The sequence below is a fragment of the Tachysurus fulvidraco genome, chromosome 26 (genome assembly GCF_022655615.1).
Source record: "Tachysurus fulvidraco isolate hzauxx_2018 chromosome 26, HZAU_PFXX_2.0, whole genome shotgun sequence".
In the NCBI taxonomy this organism is placed as follows: Eukaryota; Metazoa; Chordata; class Actinopteri; order Siluriformes; family Bagridae; genus Tachysurus; species Tachysurus fulvidraco.
Window position 1 is genome coordinate 14,374,659 of NC_062543.1, and position 16,956 is coordinate 14,391,614.

At 39.3% G+C, this 16,956-nt stretch overlaps 3 protein-coding genes across 8 annotated transcripts in view; 1 reads left to right on the forward strand and 2 right to left on the reverse strand.

Annotated features, from left to right (window-relative positions):
* The window catches only part of LOC113636638 (WD repeat-containing protein 87-like), an 873,260-nt gene that overhangs the window by 374,357 nt on the left and 481,947 nt on the right, over positions 1–16,956 (reverse strand). The gene's annotated exons all lie outside the window — the stretch shown is intronic.
* The window catches only part of LOC113650946 (kinectin-like), a 683,852-nt gene that overhangs the window by 220,357 nt on the left and 446,539 nt on the right, over positions 1–16,956 (forward strand). The window lies entirely within an intron of this gene.
* On the reverse strand, positions 414–5,367 carry LOC113653794 (butyrophilin-like protein 2). Of its 2 annotated transcripts, XM_047809464.1 has the most exons (7): positions 5,301–5,367; positions 4,651–4,664; positions 3,608–3,668; positions 2,940–3,260; positions 2,033–2,034; positions 1,095–1,107; positions 414–460 (listed from the first exon to the last, which is right to left on the reverse strand). In XM_047809464.1, the coding sequence occupies exons 1-7, from the start codon at positions 5,350–5,352 to the stop codon at positions 429–431; spliced, it is 495 nt and encodes a 164-aa protein (XP_047665420.1). In that variant the 5' UTR covers positions 5,353–5,367; the 3' UTR covers positions 414–428. The 2 variants fall into 2 exon arrangements, with proteins under 2 accessions (XP_047665420.1, XP_047665419.1); XM_047809463.1 differs by lacking the exon at positions 414–460 and having other exon boundaries at positions 932–1,107.

Genomic DNA, 16,956 nt, shown 5'->3' on the forward strand with positions numbered 1-16,956 from the left:
TAAAAGATTTTTTTTTATCCCAAAAGACCACCAGACTGATTATCTCCAACAATTTTTTATAGGGTGCCATTAATTTTAGCACAAAGATTTTAAGAAAAACGTTTTACTGTAACTTCATTTTGTTAGTTTTGTAGGCTGTCATTTTTCTTACATTTATTTTGTTTATGTTTTCACAAAGTGTTTAAACTCCTAGAAATAATAATTACATCATAACACCAGTAATAACAGCAGATTGCTAGCAAACAGTTTATCAACTGTGTTTCTAAAACAATCAAATGTAATTTTTTCAGCCACAATTAGCCATCACTGGGAGCTAGTTGCCATGGTAACTCATTTACCCCTCACTGATCACTGGTCTAATTATAACATAATTTATGATTTTTTTTTTATGCTGCTATCATCAGTAAGACATTAATGAATGTAATATTTTATAACAGTTTACTCACCTGTTCAACTTTAGCTACAGGGGGGGGGGGGGAATAAGTTTGTTGAGATTATTAAAAATGCATTGTAATTTTCAGTATTTCTGTATTTTATCCTGTAGTTTTAGCTGTAAACATTCCTAAAAAGTCTGTTTTGATCCTGTACTGTATTGTTTCTCTTCTCTTTCTGCTCTTCAGGATCTTTCAGTATTAATGCAGTAAGAAACAAATTCCCCAGATGACTTACTTCCATTCTGTTCGAATCTCTTTCATGCAGCATTATCAAGTGTGACTCTCTAACTCACATCTCTCTGTAGTTCTGTTCACTACAGTAATGTTAGCCAGGATCAGTAACTTTAATACAGAGTTATTGTTATCAAATCACATTCAAACAAATACCTTCAGATTTTTCTCTCTCAGTATCAGTGTGTAGGTCAGATTTGTGTGTCTGTACAACACTAAATGACAACTAGACACCAGCATGATGAAATGATGTTCTGTTAGAGATCACAGTCTGTTGTGTTCACTACACTATGCTCATGATGCTCAGATATCTATGTGCTATTGCACTCTGAACACACAGCACAGTCTAATCTATTTCATCTGAACAATAAATATATTATTCATGCAGCATCAAGACATCACTAGCACAGAAAAGGGGTTTATACTCACGTCTCCAAATATCCTGTGAAAGTAAATAAAACTGTGTGAAGATTTTATGCATGATTACAAATGTGAATTGTTCCATGTGAAAATGTGGAAAGTAACTGTTACTCTGGTTAAAACACAGCTGATGTGTGTCTTAATAAAAAAGAGGAAAACTAGACAACAGTCAGTCATCACACACAGTAAATCTGTATCATGTAGCATTGTGCTAATATACCGCTAGTTCCCCTTAAGGAAGAGAAATATCTTGTGATTTATCCGAAAATCCTATTTTCTGATCTCTGCATGTCTTTACCAATATACAGTATGTCAGTATTTGTACATTTCCCCCTAGATTAGAGAAGATGCGTGATCTCCTTCTGTTTTTCTCTCTTTCACTCCCAAATCCCTCTCTCCTATGAAGGAGGTTTTAGAAATGAAGTGAAGGACTTCTGTTCTCAGGTCAGTCAGGTTGTCTTTATGCTGTGTGCATTAACACGACTTACTACCGTTAGCTTAAAGACACTAAACGCCAGGCCGAGTCGACTCTTCAGTGCTTTTACAAAACATGGTGTGATTGTTACGCAGAGAGACTGATGACAATTATTCTGTCTACAAACACTGAAAACTGTTAAAGCTGTGATTTATGTTTATTGTGTAACATTCTGATGGAGTCTGTCAGTGGTGTGTGTTATATGCTGCGTGTTTGTTGTGTCTTTTACTCGACACGGTAAACGTCTCTGTACATTATTACACTGCAGTGAGGTTACACACAGGTGCATTGTGGGAAAGAAGCTGACTGATGGAAGTGGAATCTCACTTACTGATCAGACTCCTTCACATAAACATGATCTGAAAATCATCTTTATGTTTCTATTTGATTCCTGGATTAAAATGTAATATATGTGATAAGTTTATAAAATATCAGCTTTTACTATTAGTGTGAAGTCGAGTTATTTACTTACCACTGTGAGAAGTATCATGTAAAACAACAGAGAGAAATGTAATGTTAGATAAAATACAATGAGAAAAACTTATGATTTACAGTCAGAACAGCTGATAAACAATCTTCACTCTGTGCTTTCAAAGATGTTCAGCTACAATTTTTACTTTTTTAATAAAATATAACAACAGATAGTGAATCATTATGTCAGAAAACTGAGGTGTCGTCATGTATTAAAACCCAGACCCAATCACAGGGAAGCTAAAAACACTGCATCAGTTACCTCTAAGTTAATACAGTGTTAGTAATAAAAATGTAACATGTTAAACTGTACTGTTATAATGTTCACAGGAATATTAATCTTATCATTGTTAGGAAAAAGTTTGAGCTTTGACTCATGAATCACTGATTTGAGCTGCAGTACGTTACTCATCTGAATGAAGTTCACACTTATTCTCCACTCATTCTGTCAGTGCAGTTCTTTTAAAAACTAGTGACTGGTTAACCTTAACAAGCTGCTGCTAGTGTTATCTAAAATCATACACACAATACATGTTAGCAGGAGCTAAGCTGACTACATGACTAGCTAATCTGTGTTCTCTGGACTGTTATACATCTCACATTAGCCACTAGACAGTTTTAGTTTAAACTGATATTCAGTAAATATCTGATTAATAGATAAATAAAATTAGATAAATAAATCCCTCGTTACTTCATATTTGTACAAGCTGCTGCTTTTAAGCCCTTGTGCAGGTGTGTAGAAGAGTGAAAAATAGAGTTACTGTTAATTCAACTCAAATGATCTTCACTCCACATTAGCAGCCTGTATACTGAATCTCACACTGAATACTGAGTGTGTTTATGTACTGAGATGAGAAACACAGATGATGATGTGGAGTTTATACAGTGTGGAGATCAGGAACACTTACACATACATACTGTAATCTCTTCTGTTCTGTCTCCATCAGTGACCTGACAGAGGTAATCTCCATCATCTGACCGTTTACAGTCTCTCAGCTGTAAGGAGACGTTTCCTCTCTCCAGCTCCTGAGTGAACAGACTCACTCTGCCCTCATAACCTCTCCCCTCTGTCACCTTACTGTTCTTATAAACACAAACACAGTCTGTCTCCTTAAACCACCGGATCTCCAAGTCAACAGCACTGATTTTAGGAGACAGACGACATGAGAGAGTGACAGCAGAGCGATTATACATCTCTGTATTACTGGGACCAATGAGTCTAAACTCATCTGTGTGGGGAAACACACACACACACACACACACACACACACAATTACATTAATCTTCAGTTGTAAATTCGTTCCTTGTATTTTAGTTATTAATGATGCATTTTAAACTGTTAGCCATTATAACATTATATAAACCTAACTGTAGTTTATATCTGAGATTTTACTGGTCCATAAAATAAACTTTAATAATAAATAAAAAAGGAAAATAATGTAAATAATATCTTAAATGGAGAATGTGAGAAGCTGTGAATTTCAGACTACAGGCTTACTGGAGATCTCGTTATTAAACACTTCAGGCTGTAAAGATGAACAGGTGTGTTTACTTTTGCACCTCCTTCCATACTCACCAATATATAGAACAGATTCTTCCATTTTCTTTCTCTCATCTTCTGTCCATTCTCTGTCTCTCTGAGGAAGTGAATAAAACAGTGTGAAGGTTTTATACATGACTCCATACTGTATGTAAATAAAGTGTTAAAAAAATATGGTGTTTCTCTGTTCAGATCACTGTGTGTGTGTGTGTGTGTGTGTGTGTGTGTGTGTGTGTGTGTGTGTGTGTGTGTGTGTGTGTGTGTAATATTACTAACAGTACACACTGAGCTGATTGATGTTGATTTAAACTGATATTGTATTCAGTAACACACTGAGTTTGAATGCAGCCAGCTGAAGAACACAATCATTAAACACTAAACTGAACCTTACAGGAGAGAGAAAAAAAATCATCTCCATGAGAATCAAGATGTTTGGTCTCATTTCTGCTGTGGTGACGTCACACAATATCACAATGAAGTCATGTTCTTATGCATCATAATCCACTGTTTCAGACATTTACATCTATTTTAAAAGACCTGATTGTGTTTAATGTTATTTTATGTTCATTAGCTGACTTTTATTTGTTCACAATCGTCAGTCAGCGATGATCAAAGAACACAAGAAACACAGGATAAAAGATTTTTTTTTATCCCAAAAGACCACCAGACTGATTATCTCCAACAATTTTTTATAGGGTGCCATTAATTTTAGCACAAAGATTTTAAGAAAAACGTTTTACTGTAACTTCATTTTGTTAGTTTTGTAGGCTGTCATTTTTCTTACATTTATTTTGTTTATGTTTTCACAAAGTGTTTAAACTCCTAGAAATAATAATTACATCATAACACCAGTAATAACAGCAGATTGCTAGCAAACAGTTTATCAACTGTGTTTCTAAAACAATCAAATGTAATTTTTTCAGCCACAATTAGCCATCACTGGGAGCTAGTTGCCATGGTAACTCATTTACCCCTCACTGATCACTGGTCTAATTATAACATAATTTATGATTTTTTTTTTATGCTGCTATCATCAGTAAGACATTAATGAATGTAATATTTTATAACAGTTTACTCACCTGTTCAACTTTAGCTACAGGGGGGGGGGGGGGGGGGAATAAGTTTGTTGAGATTATTAAAAATGCATTGTAATTTTCAGTATTTCTGTATTTTATCCTGTAGTTTTAGCTGTAAACATTCCTAAAAAGTCTGTTTTGATCCTGTACTGTATTGTTTCTCTTCTCTTTCTGCTCTTCAGGATCTTTCAGTATTAATGCAGTAAGAAACAAATTCCCCAGATGACTTACTTCCATTCTGTTCGAATCTCTTTCATGCAGCATTATCAAGTGTGACTCTCTAACTCACATCTCTCTGTAGTTCTGTTCACTACAGTAATGTTAGCCAGGATCAGTAACTTTAATACAGAGTTATTGTTATCAAATCACATTCAAACAAATACCTTCAGATTTTTCTCTCTCAGTATCAGTGTGTAGGTCAGATTTGTGTGTCTGTACAACACTAAATGACAAACTAGACACCAGCATGATGAATGTTCTGTTAGAGATCACAGTCTGTTGTGTTCACTACACTATGCTCATGATGCTCAGATATCTATGTGCTATTGCACTCTGAACACACAGCACAGTCTAATCTATTTCATCTGAACAATAAATATATTATTCATGCAGCATCAAGACATCACTAGCACAGAAAAGGGGTTTATACTCACGTCTCCAAATATCCTGTGAAAGTAAATAAAACTGTGTGAAGATTTTATGCATGATTACAAATGTGAATTGTTCCATGTGAAAATGTGGAAAGTAACTGTTACTCTGGTTAAAACACAGCTGATGTGTGTCTTAATAAAAAAGAGGAAAACTAGACAACAATCAGTCATCACACACAGTAAATCTGTATCATGTAGCATTGTGCTAATATACCGCTAGTTCCCCTTAAGGAAGAGAAATATCTTGTGATTTATTGGAAAATCCTATTTTCTGATCTCTGCATGTCTTTAAAAATAATGATGTAAAGGGAATTGGATTTGTTACAGTGACATAAGTATTAAATGTGAATGTACAAGTTATGTGATAAAGGAAGGAGAACGAGTTTAGACAAAAGCAGTGTTTGTAACCTGGACTAGTTTAGGAATTAGAATAGTTAGGATTTAAATAAACAAGGGCTATGAGTGCTACAGAACTGGGGACTAAATTGGTATTACAGGCCGGAGGAAAAAAACAGATTTGTTTTATTGTATTAATGTCTGAATTATTTTTGTTGGATTTGTGATGTGAATTTGTTTGCACATGGATTTAAATCCACCTGCCCCTGACTCTTCATTACAATTAATAAGTTCATTTAAGAGTTTGTTTTCTGTAAATGGCATATTGTCACTGCCAACTATTGTCCAATTTCCAAGTGGAATAAATCAACTTAAAGATAAAAGGAGAATTCACATTCTTAACTATTATTCTGTCCGTGTGGTTATTTCTGTTGTCTCTCTGCAAACTCTGGTTCATGTAGACTTCTGATCTGACCTAAACATTATGATGTGTATTCATCATAATCTGTCTCCTTCATATAAACATGATCTGTAAATCATCTGTATGTTTCTATTTCATTCCTGGATTAAAATGTAATATATGTGATAAGTTTATAAAATATCAGCTTTTACTATTAGTGTGAAGTCGAGTTATTTACTTACCCCTGTGAGAAGTATCATGTAAAACAACAGAGAGAAATGTAATGTTAGATAAAATACAATGAGGAAAACTTATGATTTACAGTCAGAACAGCTGATAAACAATCTTCACTCTGTGCTTTCAAAGATGTTCAGCTACAATTTTAACTATTTTAATAAAATATAACAACAGATAGTGAATCATTATAAATAGTTTATATTAAATAATGAAAGACTTCATGAGGTGTTTTTACTCAGTGCAGTAACACAGATCTGTGATCAGCTGCTGAATAAAACACTCCATATGAAGTGAAGATGCTGAACATCACCATATTTTAACCCCATTTCTATCTGTATCAGGGAAAAATAAAGACAAGTTCTACTGTCTTCCATAAATGTCCATGTCTCCATGTTTCACAGAAGTGCTGCTTTGATTTGGATCATGAACAGTTTTCTTTTCACTTCACACTTTCCTCTTTTCATCACTCTGCTACAGCTTAGTCTTTGTCTCATCTGTCCATCATCTACTTTTTAACAAAGAAAGCCGTTATTGTTGCTGGGGATTTTAATCACTGCAATTTAAGATCTTTTCTGCCAAAATTCCAACAGAATGTGTCATGTTTCACCAGGGGACAAAAAACTCTGGATCATGTATATACAAGTGTGGTCGATGCTTACAATGTCACATCCCTCCCCCACCTCGGACAATCAGACCATCTCTCATTGTTCCTACTGCCCAAGTACTCTCCAGTCATCAGACGTGTGAAACCCACTATCAGGACTGTTAAAGTTTGGATGGATGGGGCTGATGCTTCTCTCCAGCAGCAGTTCTCACACACAGACTGGAGTGAATTCGCTTCACAGGCCCCGACTGATTCCGTCACCAACATCAACACCTACACCAACGCTCTCCTTGATCACATCAATAGCTGTGTGGATCGGGTGACTAGACTAAAAAAACATCAAAGTCTTCCCCAATCAGAAGCCATGGATGAACCAGGAGGTCCATCTCCTGCTCAAAGCACGCAATACAGGTCTGGAGAACGGGGGGCCTACAGCGTCACCAGAGCCGATCTGAGGAGGGGAATCTGCAAAGCCAAACATGCTTACAAACAGCAGATTGAGGAGCACTTCAACTCTGCTGACTCCCGATGCATGTGGCAAGGAATACAGGCTATCACTTACCACAAACCACCGCTCTGCCTCACTCCCCAACAAGCTCAACCTCTTCTATGCTCGCTTTGAAAAGGTGAACATGGAGCCCTTGTTCAAAACAGAGCCGTTATCAGGTGAGCAGCCTCTTACACTCTCCACCTCTGAAGTGTGCGCCACCCTGGGACGGGTGAATGTAAGGAAAGCAGCTGGCTCTGATGGCATCCTTGGTCGTGTACTAAGAGCATGCACGGAGCAACTGCCCGAGGTCTTCACGGACATCTTTAATCTGTCCTTGGCCCAGGAAATCGTCCCCACCTGCTTCAAGTCTGCTACTATCGTGCCGGTGCCAATGCACTCCACTGCAACAGAAATGGCTGACTTTTGTCCCGTCGCACTCACACCTGTCATCGACAAGTGCTTCGAAAGACTGGTCCTCACCCACCTTAAAGCCTGTCTGCCACCCAGCCTGGACCCTTACCAATTTGGTTATCACCCAAATAGATCAACTGAGGATGCCATATCCACTGCACTTCATTCTGCCCTGGCTCACTTGGATAAATCTGACACCTATGCCAGGATGCTGTTTTTTGATTTCAGCTCAGCTTTTAATACAGTCAGTTCTTCCAAGCGAACAGTGAAGCTGGAACAACTTGGCATCAACACACAACTCTGCAATTGGATTCTGGACTTCCTCATGAACAGATCACAGTCTGTTCGTTTGAACACTGTCACCTCCTCCAGTCTCACCATCAGCACTGGGGACTTTCAGGGATGTGTATTGTCTCCACTGCGATACTCCCTTTTCACCCATGACTGCATACCTGTCTATACCTCAAACAGCATTATAAAGTTCGCAGACGACACCACAGTGGTAGGCCTGATTGAAGGTAACGACGAGACGGCTTACAGGGAGGAGATCCAGCACCTAGTAGCATGGTATGAGGACAATAAGCTGGAACTTAACACCAGAAAGACCAAGGAGGTCATTGTGGATTTCAGACGTGCTGGCAATCACACTCATCCCCCAATTCACATCAACAGAACTGCTGTTGAGCGTGTACCCAGCTTCAAGTTCCTTGGAATACACATCTCTGAGGACCTCACATGGTCTCTGAACATTTCCATCCTGATCAGAAAGGCCCAACAGCACCTATATTTTCTGAGGAGTCTTAAAAAGTCTCGTCTGTGCTACAGGATCCTGGAGAACTTTTACCGCTGTACCATTGTTACGCCTTTATGTTTTGAATTTTGCTTATTATTTTTGTGACTGTCACTGGTGTCTTTCGGTGTCTGGTTCTTGTTTCAGTCCCTCCAATTACGTCACATATCCGCCTGCATGCCATTGGACGATCATCACATGACACTCTATGCCCCGCCTCTTCGTCGTGCTATTGGCTGGCAGCGAATTTCAGGTGGACATTTAAACCACGTCGGTGAAAGTGAAAGGCGCTCAATCAAACATAGCACACAGTCTACAGAACAAACTAGCAGCCCAATATTACCTAGCTTTGTGTGTTACTTTGCTTCTCACTGCTATACGTTCAGCTTTTTCTCTCTCAGTATCAGTGTGTAGGTCAGATTTCTGTGTCTGTACAACACTAAATGACAAACTAGACACCAGCATGATGAATGTTCTGTTAGAGATCACAGTCTGTTGTGTTCACTACACTATGCTCATGATGCTCAGATATCTGTGTGCTATTGCACTCTGAACACACAGCACAGTCTAATCTATTTCATCTGAACAATAAATATATTATTCATGCAGCATCAAGACATCACTAGCACAGAAAAGGGGTTTATACTCACCAAACAAATCAGCCTGTGAAAGTAAATAAAACAGTGTGAAGATTTTATGCATGATTACAAATGTGAATTGTTCCATGTGAAAATGTAGAAAGTAACTGTTACTCTGGTTAAAACACAGCTGATGTGTGTCTTAATAAAAAAGAGGAAAACTAGACAACAATCAGTCATCACACACAGTAAATCTGTATCATGTAGCATTGTGCTAATATACCGCTAGTTCCCCTTAAGGAAGAGAAATATCTTGTGATTTATCCGAAAATCCTATTTTCTGATCTCTGCATGTCTTTACCAATATACAGTATGTCAGTATTTGTACATTTCCCCCTGTGTATTTTATATATAGTGAAATATTTTGTAATATATCTCTGTGCTATTGTAGTAGATAAAGGAATATACAGAATATCAGATTCTGACTGCCTTTAATTATAAACACAGACATTTATCAATGTAAAACCTGAACAGATAACAGAATGATGTTCTTTACTGCTGTGATTTATGTTTATTGTTTAACATTCTAATGGAGTCTGTCAGTGGTGTGTGTTATATGCTGCGTGTAAACGTCTCTGTACATTATTACACTGCAGTGAGGTTACACACAGGTGCATTGTGGGAAAGAAGCTGACTGATGGAAGTGGAATCTCACTTACTGATCAGACTCCTTCACATAAACATGACCTGAAAATCATCTTTATGTTTCTATTTGATTCCTGGATTAAAATGTAATAGATGTGATAAGTTTATAAAATATCAGCTTTTACTATTAGTGTGAAGTCGAGTTATTTACTTACCCACACTGTGAGAAGTATCATGTAAAACAACAGAGAGAAATGTAATGTTAGATAAAATACAATGAGAAAAACTTATGATTTACAGTCAGAACAGCTGATAAACAATCTTCACTCTGTGCTTTCAAAGATGTTCAGATACAATTTTAACTATTTTAATAAGATATAACAACAGATAGTGAATCATTATAAATAGTTTATATTAAATAATGAAAGACTTCATGAGGTGTTTTTACTCAGTGCAGTAACACAGATCTGTGATCAGCTGCTGAATAAAACACTCCATATGAAGTGAAAATGCTGAACATCACCATATTTTAACCCCATTTCTATCTGTATCAGGGAAAAATAAAGACAAGTTCTACTGTCTTCCATAAATGTCCATGTCTCCATGTTTCACAGAAGTGCTGCTTTGATTTGGATCATGAACAGTTTTCTTTTCACTTCTAACTTTCCTCTTTTCATCACTCTGCTACAGCTTAGGGTGCTTTCACACCTGCCTTGTTTAGTTTGGTTGAATCGTACCAGAGTTCGATTGCTCATTTGGTGCGGTTCATTTGGGCAGGTGAGAATGCAGCAATCGAACTCTGGTGCACCCCAGGAGCGGACCAAACAAGCGTATCGAGACCTCCTTGAAGAGGTGGTCTCGGTACGCTTTCAAACAAACTCTGGTACGGTTCGTTTTTGGTGAGAACACGATACGAGACCGAATACACCTAACTGCAAAAAGTATTGCGCATTTTGGACTAAACCAGCTGCCGTAGTGGGTCATTGGCAATATTTTCGGAAGATGAGCATGTCACAGTTTCGCAAAAGTAATGCTCGCCGCCTCCTGGTGTCTTGTGATGCGTCTTCGCCATTTGCAGTGCATTAAAATGATATTTTACCAATCGAGAAGCAGATTAGGAAATACGCGCAAAGACGTGTGGCCAGTGAGTGATGTGGATGTTATCACATGACTGCATTTTGGTTCGTTTCAACTGGTGCGGAACAGAACGATCAGTGTGGTGTGAAAAGGAACCAAAACTCATAAAAAGCTACAATGTATAATTCTTTTGCTTTTGGTCCGAACCAAATGAACCGAACTATAGATGTGAAAGCACCCTTAGTCTTTGTCTCATCTGTCCATCATCTACTTTTTAACAAACTGGAATCTGCTCCTTTGCTCTTGAACTTTATCCGTGTGTTTATCTGTCTATTGGATAAAGACTTGGAGGTCATGCTGGGGGATTTTTGTTCTGTGTCTCAGATCTCTACAGACTTTCACTGAGGTTTATGTTTAATCGTTATACATGGTGTTTATTCATTGTGTAGAAAATATTGGAGTTTCTTTACTCATTGTTGTGAATGTCACAGTTTCTGGGCACAAGGTAAAAGAGCAAAACCTCTCACTTTCAACAAGAGCTAGTCTTTTTCCTAGCGTTATCCGGTTAGCTCAAACTGACTCTGTCTGATTCTGCAGCAGTCTGATCACCGATGTCGCAGTGTAACTCTGATCATTCTGACTGTGTTCATTCAAACACAGCACACAGTCTACAGAACAAACTAGCAGCCCAATATTACCTAGCTTTGTGTGTTGCTTCCCTTCTCACTGCTATATGTTCAGCATTCAGTAGCGGTTCTATACCATTTCAACGGGGGGTGGGGGTGGGGCAAGCTGGGGCCAGTTGTACTGTTAGAGGGGCCAGTTACATTTAGACCTTATTATTTTCTGCACTGCACTGCAGGCATTAACAGGCAAAATACCATGTTTATAATCATTCAACTATGTATTTGCTTTTCAATCTTATTTTTTACATTTGCATTACATATACAGTATCAGTGACAAATCTAGCCATGGGGGTCACAGTCCAGTGACTTCTGTGCTGGTCCCAAGCCCGGATAAATAGAGAGGGTTGCGTCAGGAAGGGCATCCGGCGTGAAACATTGCCAAATGTAACCATGCGAATCGTCAATACGAATTTCATACCGGATCGGTCAAGGCCCAGGTTAACAACGACCGGCATCAGCGCCGTTGACCTACAGGGCACCAGTGGAAATTGGGCTACTGTTGGTCGATGAAGTAGAGGAGGGAGGAGAGTGCACAGACAGAGAGAGAAGAGGAAAGGTAAGAGTGTAGGACTGAGAATAGGAACTTTGAATGTTGGTACTGTCGGAACTCAGAGCCGGTCTCCAAGTCGACACATCACAGGGTGATCTCCACACTTAGACTTTTTGGTTACTAAAGACTGTTTTAGTTAAACTTAACTGTTAACTCTATAATTACTACAAAAATACTGAGAAAACTCCTCAGACCTGGATGAGAATGAGCAAACTTCTTTATTGTGGTCAATCAGCCAACAAATTATAATTTGCCAAATTCAAAGTAACAAATTGCCAAATTAAAAGTAACAAATTGCCAAATTAAAAGTAACAAATGAAAACCCCCAAAAAGAGCATGTCATGCAAAATCAATCAAGAAAAACAAGAACTCTCGCGACGTCCTTGCAAAAAATAAAAACCACCCACATTGACCCGCGGACACGGGCACGCGCGCCCCCACACGCACACACACACCGTCGCCCCCGAAGAACCAAAAAAAAACCTCAGATATCTTCTCAATATATACCCTGGCACTCCTAGGAGCCCAGGTGCCATATCACCTTATTTACCGGAATCATCTCCTATGTTTTCTAAATACACTGACCCAATTTCCCCTTATTTCCCATTACCTTTCACCCATATGCCCATTTATGGATTTTCCTCCCCTTATTTTTCATGACCTCAGACTAAACACCTGTACCTTCTTCGGTCTGCACAACAAGTTTATGAGCACCACATGCCCATTTATGGATTTTCCTCCCTTTAGTTCTCAGGGCCTAGGTCTGTGGACCACTGTTTTTTTCATTCTACATAACATGTTATTGCTATGGACCAAGGTCTGAGAACCATGGTGTTCTTCATTTTCCATAACAATTTATGAGCTAAGGTCTGGGAACCATGGTATTTTCCCTTCTACATAACAAGTTGTTATTACAAATGTGCTCAGACTGACTAGGCCTGACGGCCCCGAATCTGGTTGCAATAAACATCTTTGGCCTACAACATCACCTACATATGTCTTATGACAGCAATTGTAATATTTTGCAAGGCCTAGTACTTTACTTTGGTTATAGTATTGTAAGGAATAATATTTTAATTATTTCTACTAAGATTTTTTTCCAACAGTACTATGACAGGGAAAGGTAGAGAGCTGGCTGATATGATGGAAGGAAGGTGGATATACTGTGTGTACAGGAGACCAAGTGGAAGGGTAGCAAGGCTCGTAGTATAGGAGCAGGATTCAAGCTGATTTATTATGGTGTGGATAGTAAGAGAAATGGGGTAGGTGTGGTCCTGAAGGAGGAGTTTGTGAGGAATGTTCTGGAGGTGAAGAGAGTGTCAGACAGGGTGATGAGTCTGAAGTTAGAGATTGAAGGGGTGATGTTGAATGTTGTTAGTGGTTATGCCCCACAGATAGGTTGTGAGTTAGAGGAGAGAGATTCTGGAGTGAATTAGATGAGGTGATGGAGAGTATTCCCACGGGTGAGAGAGTGGTGATAGGAGCGGACTTTAATGGACATGTTGGTGAGGGGAACACAGGCGACAAGGAGGTGATGGGCAAGCTTGGAGTTACGGAAAGGAACCTTTGAAAGACAGATGGTAGTGGACTTTGTTAAGAGCATGGACATGGCTGTGGTTAACACGTATTTTCAGAAGAGGGAGGAACATAGAGTGACTTACAAGAGTGGAGGTAGGAAAACACAGGTAGACTACATCCTATGTAGAAGAGGCAATCTGAAAGAGATTAGTGACTGTAAAGTGGTAGTGGGAGAGAGTGTAGCCAAACAGCATAGGATGGTGGCGTGTAGGATGACTCCAATGGTCTGTAAGAGGAAGAGGTCAAAGTTAGAGAGGAAAGAAAAAAGAGTAGAAGGGGTGAACTCTGTGGAACAAGAAGTAGATAAGATTAGAAAGGATGAAGTCAGGAAGGCTTTGAAGAGGATGAAAAGGTAGAGGTCTGGAAGTGTCTAGGAGAGGCAGCAGTGGAATTTTTAATTAGTTTGTTCAACAGGGTTTTAGAGAGTGATTGGATGCCTGAGGAATGGAGAAGGAATGTGTTAGTGCCCATCTTTAATAATAAGGGTGATGTGCAGAGTTGCAGCAACTATAGGGGGATAAAGTTGATGAGCCATACAATGTAGCTGTGGGAAAGAGTAGTGGAAGCTAGGTTAAGGATGGTGGTGGAAATTTGTGAGCAGCAGTATGGGTTCATGCCCAGAAAGAGCACAGCAGATGCAATTTTTGCTCTGAGAATGTTGATGGAGAAGTATAGGGATGGTCAGAGGGAGTTGCACTGTGTGTTTGTGGACTAGAGAAAGCGTATGACTGGGTGCCAAGAGAAGAGCTGTGGTACTGCATGAGGAAGTCAGGAGTAGCAGAGAAGTATGTTTGAGTGGTGCAGCACATGTATGAGAGGAGCAGGACAGTGGTGAGGTGTGCCGTTGGTCAGACAGAAGAGTTCAAAGTGGAGGTGGGACTGCATCAGGGATCAGCTCTGAGCCCCTTCCTGTTTGCTATAGTGATGGACCAGTTGTCAGAGGAGGTCAGACAGGAGTCTCCTTGGACGATGATGTTTGCAGATGACATTGTGATCTGTAGTGAGAGCAGGGAGCAGGTGGAGGAACACCTGGAGATTTGGAGGTTTGCGCTGGAGAGAAGAGGAATGGAAGTCAGTCGTAGTAAGAGTGTGTGAATGAAAGGGAGGGAAGTGGAACAGTAAGGTTACAAGGTGAAGAAGGTGCAGGAGTTTAAGTACTTGGGGTCAACAGTTCAGAGTAATGGAGAGAGTGGGAAAGACGTAAAGAAGCGAGTGCTGGCAGATTGGAGTGGGTGAAGAAATGTGTCAGGAGTTCTGTGTGATAGGAAAATATCAGGGAGAATCTAGGGGAAGTTGTATAGGACAGTGGTGAGTCCGGCCATGCTGTATGGTTTAGAGACAGAGTCACTGAAGAAGAGACAGGAGTCAGAGCTAGAGGTAGCCGAACTGAAGATGTTGAGGTTCTCTTTGGGAGTGACAAGATTGGACAGGATTAGGAACGAGTACATCAGTGGGACAGCTCATGTTGGACGTTTGGGGGACAAAGTTAGGGAGGCCAGATTAAGATGGTTTGGACATGTTCAGAGGAGGGAGAGTGGGTATGTTGGTAGGAGAATGTTGGACATGGAGCTGCCAGGCAGGAGGCAAAGAGGAAGGCCAAAGAGGAGGTATATGGATGTAATTAATGAGGATTTGAAGCTAGTGGGTGCAAGTGTTGGGGATGCAGAAGATAGGGATAGGTGGAGAGAGATGATTCGCTATGGCGACCCCTGAAGGGAAAAGCCGAAAGAAGAAGAAGAAGATGCAGAATCAGTCACAATAACTGTATTCTACGATTTTTGTGTTTTTTTGCAAAAAGATCAGCAAATTCATCTAAATTTAAGGCCTTTGCCCTCCTTGACTCAATACTTAAAACACCTAAACTGCTCAATCTGTCATCTGACATTGTGGATCTGAGATGGGTTTTCACCAGCTTTAGTGCAGAAAAACTCTGGTCACAAGAAGCAGTACTAACAGGGATTAAACAGCATAGTTTAAAAAGCTCAAAGAAAACCTCTTTAAAAGATTCAATGAATAATGCCAGCTATACTTACTGGAGGGTTTCTGCATGCCACTCTGTATTTTCCTTTATAAAATTCTTCTGAACTGATGTAGTTCATACCCCAAGTCCTCAATATTTGATTCATACATTCTAGCAAATGGAAACAGGGACTTTTCTTTGAGAAACACATCACCTCTATTCCTCTATTCCACTATTCCTTCACTCTCAGTCTCAGTCTCTCCAATGGACAACTCTTCCTGCTCTCTCTCTGCAGGCTCTTTGCTCTCTCCACACCTGAACCATCTGGCTCTGTCTCAGTCTCTACCTTATCTTTTCTTTGGAAGAATGACCTGATGTCCTTCTTTCTCTTCATTTTGGTAAGAACTATAGAGCAAAAGCAATGGGGACCAAGAAGCTTATGAATTAATTTACTGAAAATAACTGACTTGCTAGGTAACTAACTATGTCTAAAAATTTAATGTTACAACTCGTTTACTGTTGTACAGTAAACACTCAGAACCATGAGTTTGTTGATCATATATTTTATCCCTTTTCAAACTGCCACAAACAAACAAACGGCCAGGTTGAGATTAGCTGATCTAACCTTATGCATTTACATATGCATTACTCCTCTAATGCATTTAATACAAATACAACATATTAACAACTTTGCTCAGCTCTATATTTCCTTCTTTGCTTGAAGTCATCAACTATAATATTCGTGCAAAAACTTCTGAGGAGAAAAACACCTGCAGATGAATGTTCTATGATACTGTTGTGTTCCGCTTTAAGCGGTCCCTCTAAAAATGTGTTGGTTACATTTCCATAGTTTTGTAAAAATTATTTCACACTCCATTTAGGGGGGCCACAAGGGGGCCCAACTTGTTGTCACAGGGGCACTGGCCCCCCCTACCCACCCGGAACACCCCCACACACACACACACCACCACCCCACGGCCAGCCCCCAGAACCGCTAATCACATATCTGTGTCTCTACAACACTAAAGGACAAACTAGACACCAGCATGATTGTGTTCACTACACTATGCTCATGATGCTATTGCACTCTGAACACACAGCACAGTCTAATCTATTTCATCTGAACAATAAATATATTATTCATGCAGCATCAAGACATCACTAGCACAGAAAATGGGTTTATACTCACCGATCGGATCAGGCTGTGAAAGTAAATAAAACATGCATGATTACAAATGTGAATTGTTCCATGTGAAAATGTGGAAAGTAACTGTTACTCTGGTTAAAACACAGCTGATGTGTGTCTTAATAAAAAAG

Coding starts and splice junctions, on each gene's coding strand:
- LOC113653794 (XM_047809463.1), bottom strand. CDS start 5,352: ATGCATAAAATCTTCACACAGTTTTATTTACTTTCACAGGATATTTGG. Junction 3,261..3,607: donor AGAATCTGTTCTATATATTG/GTGAGTATGGAA, acceptor TTCCCCACACAG/ATGAGTTTAGACTCATTGGT.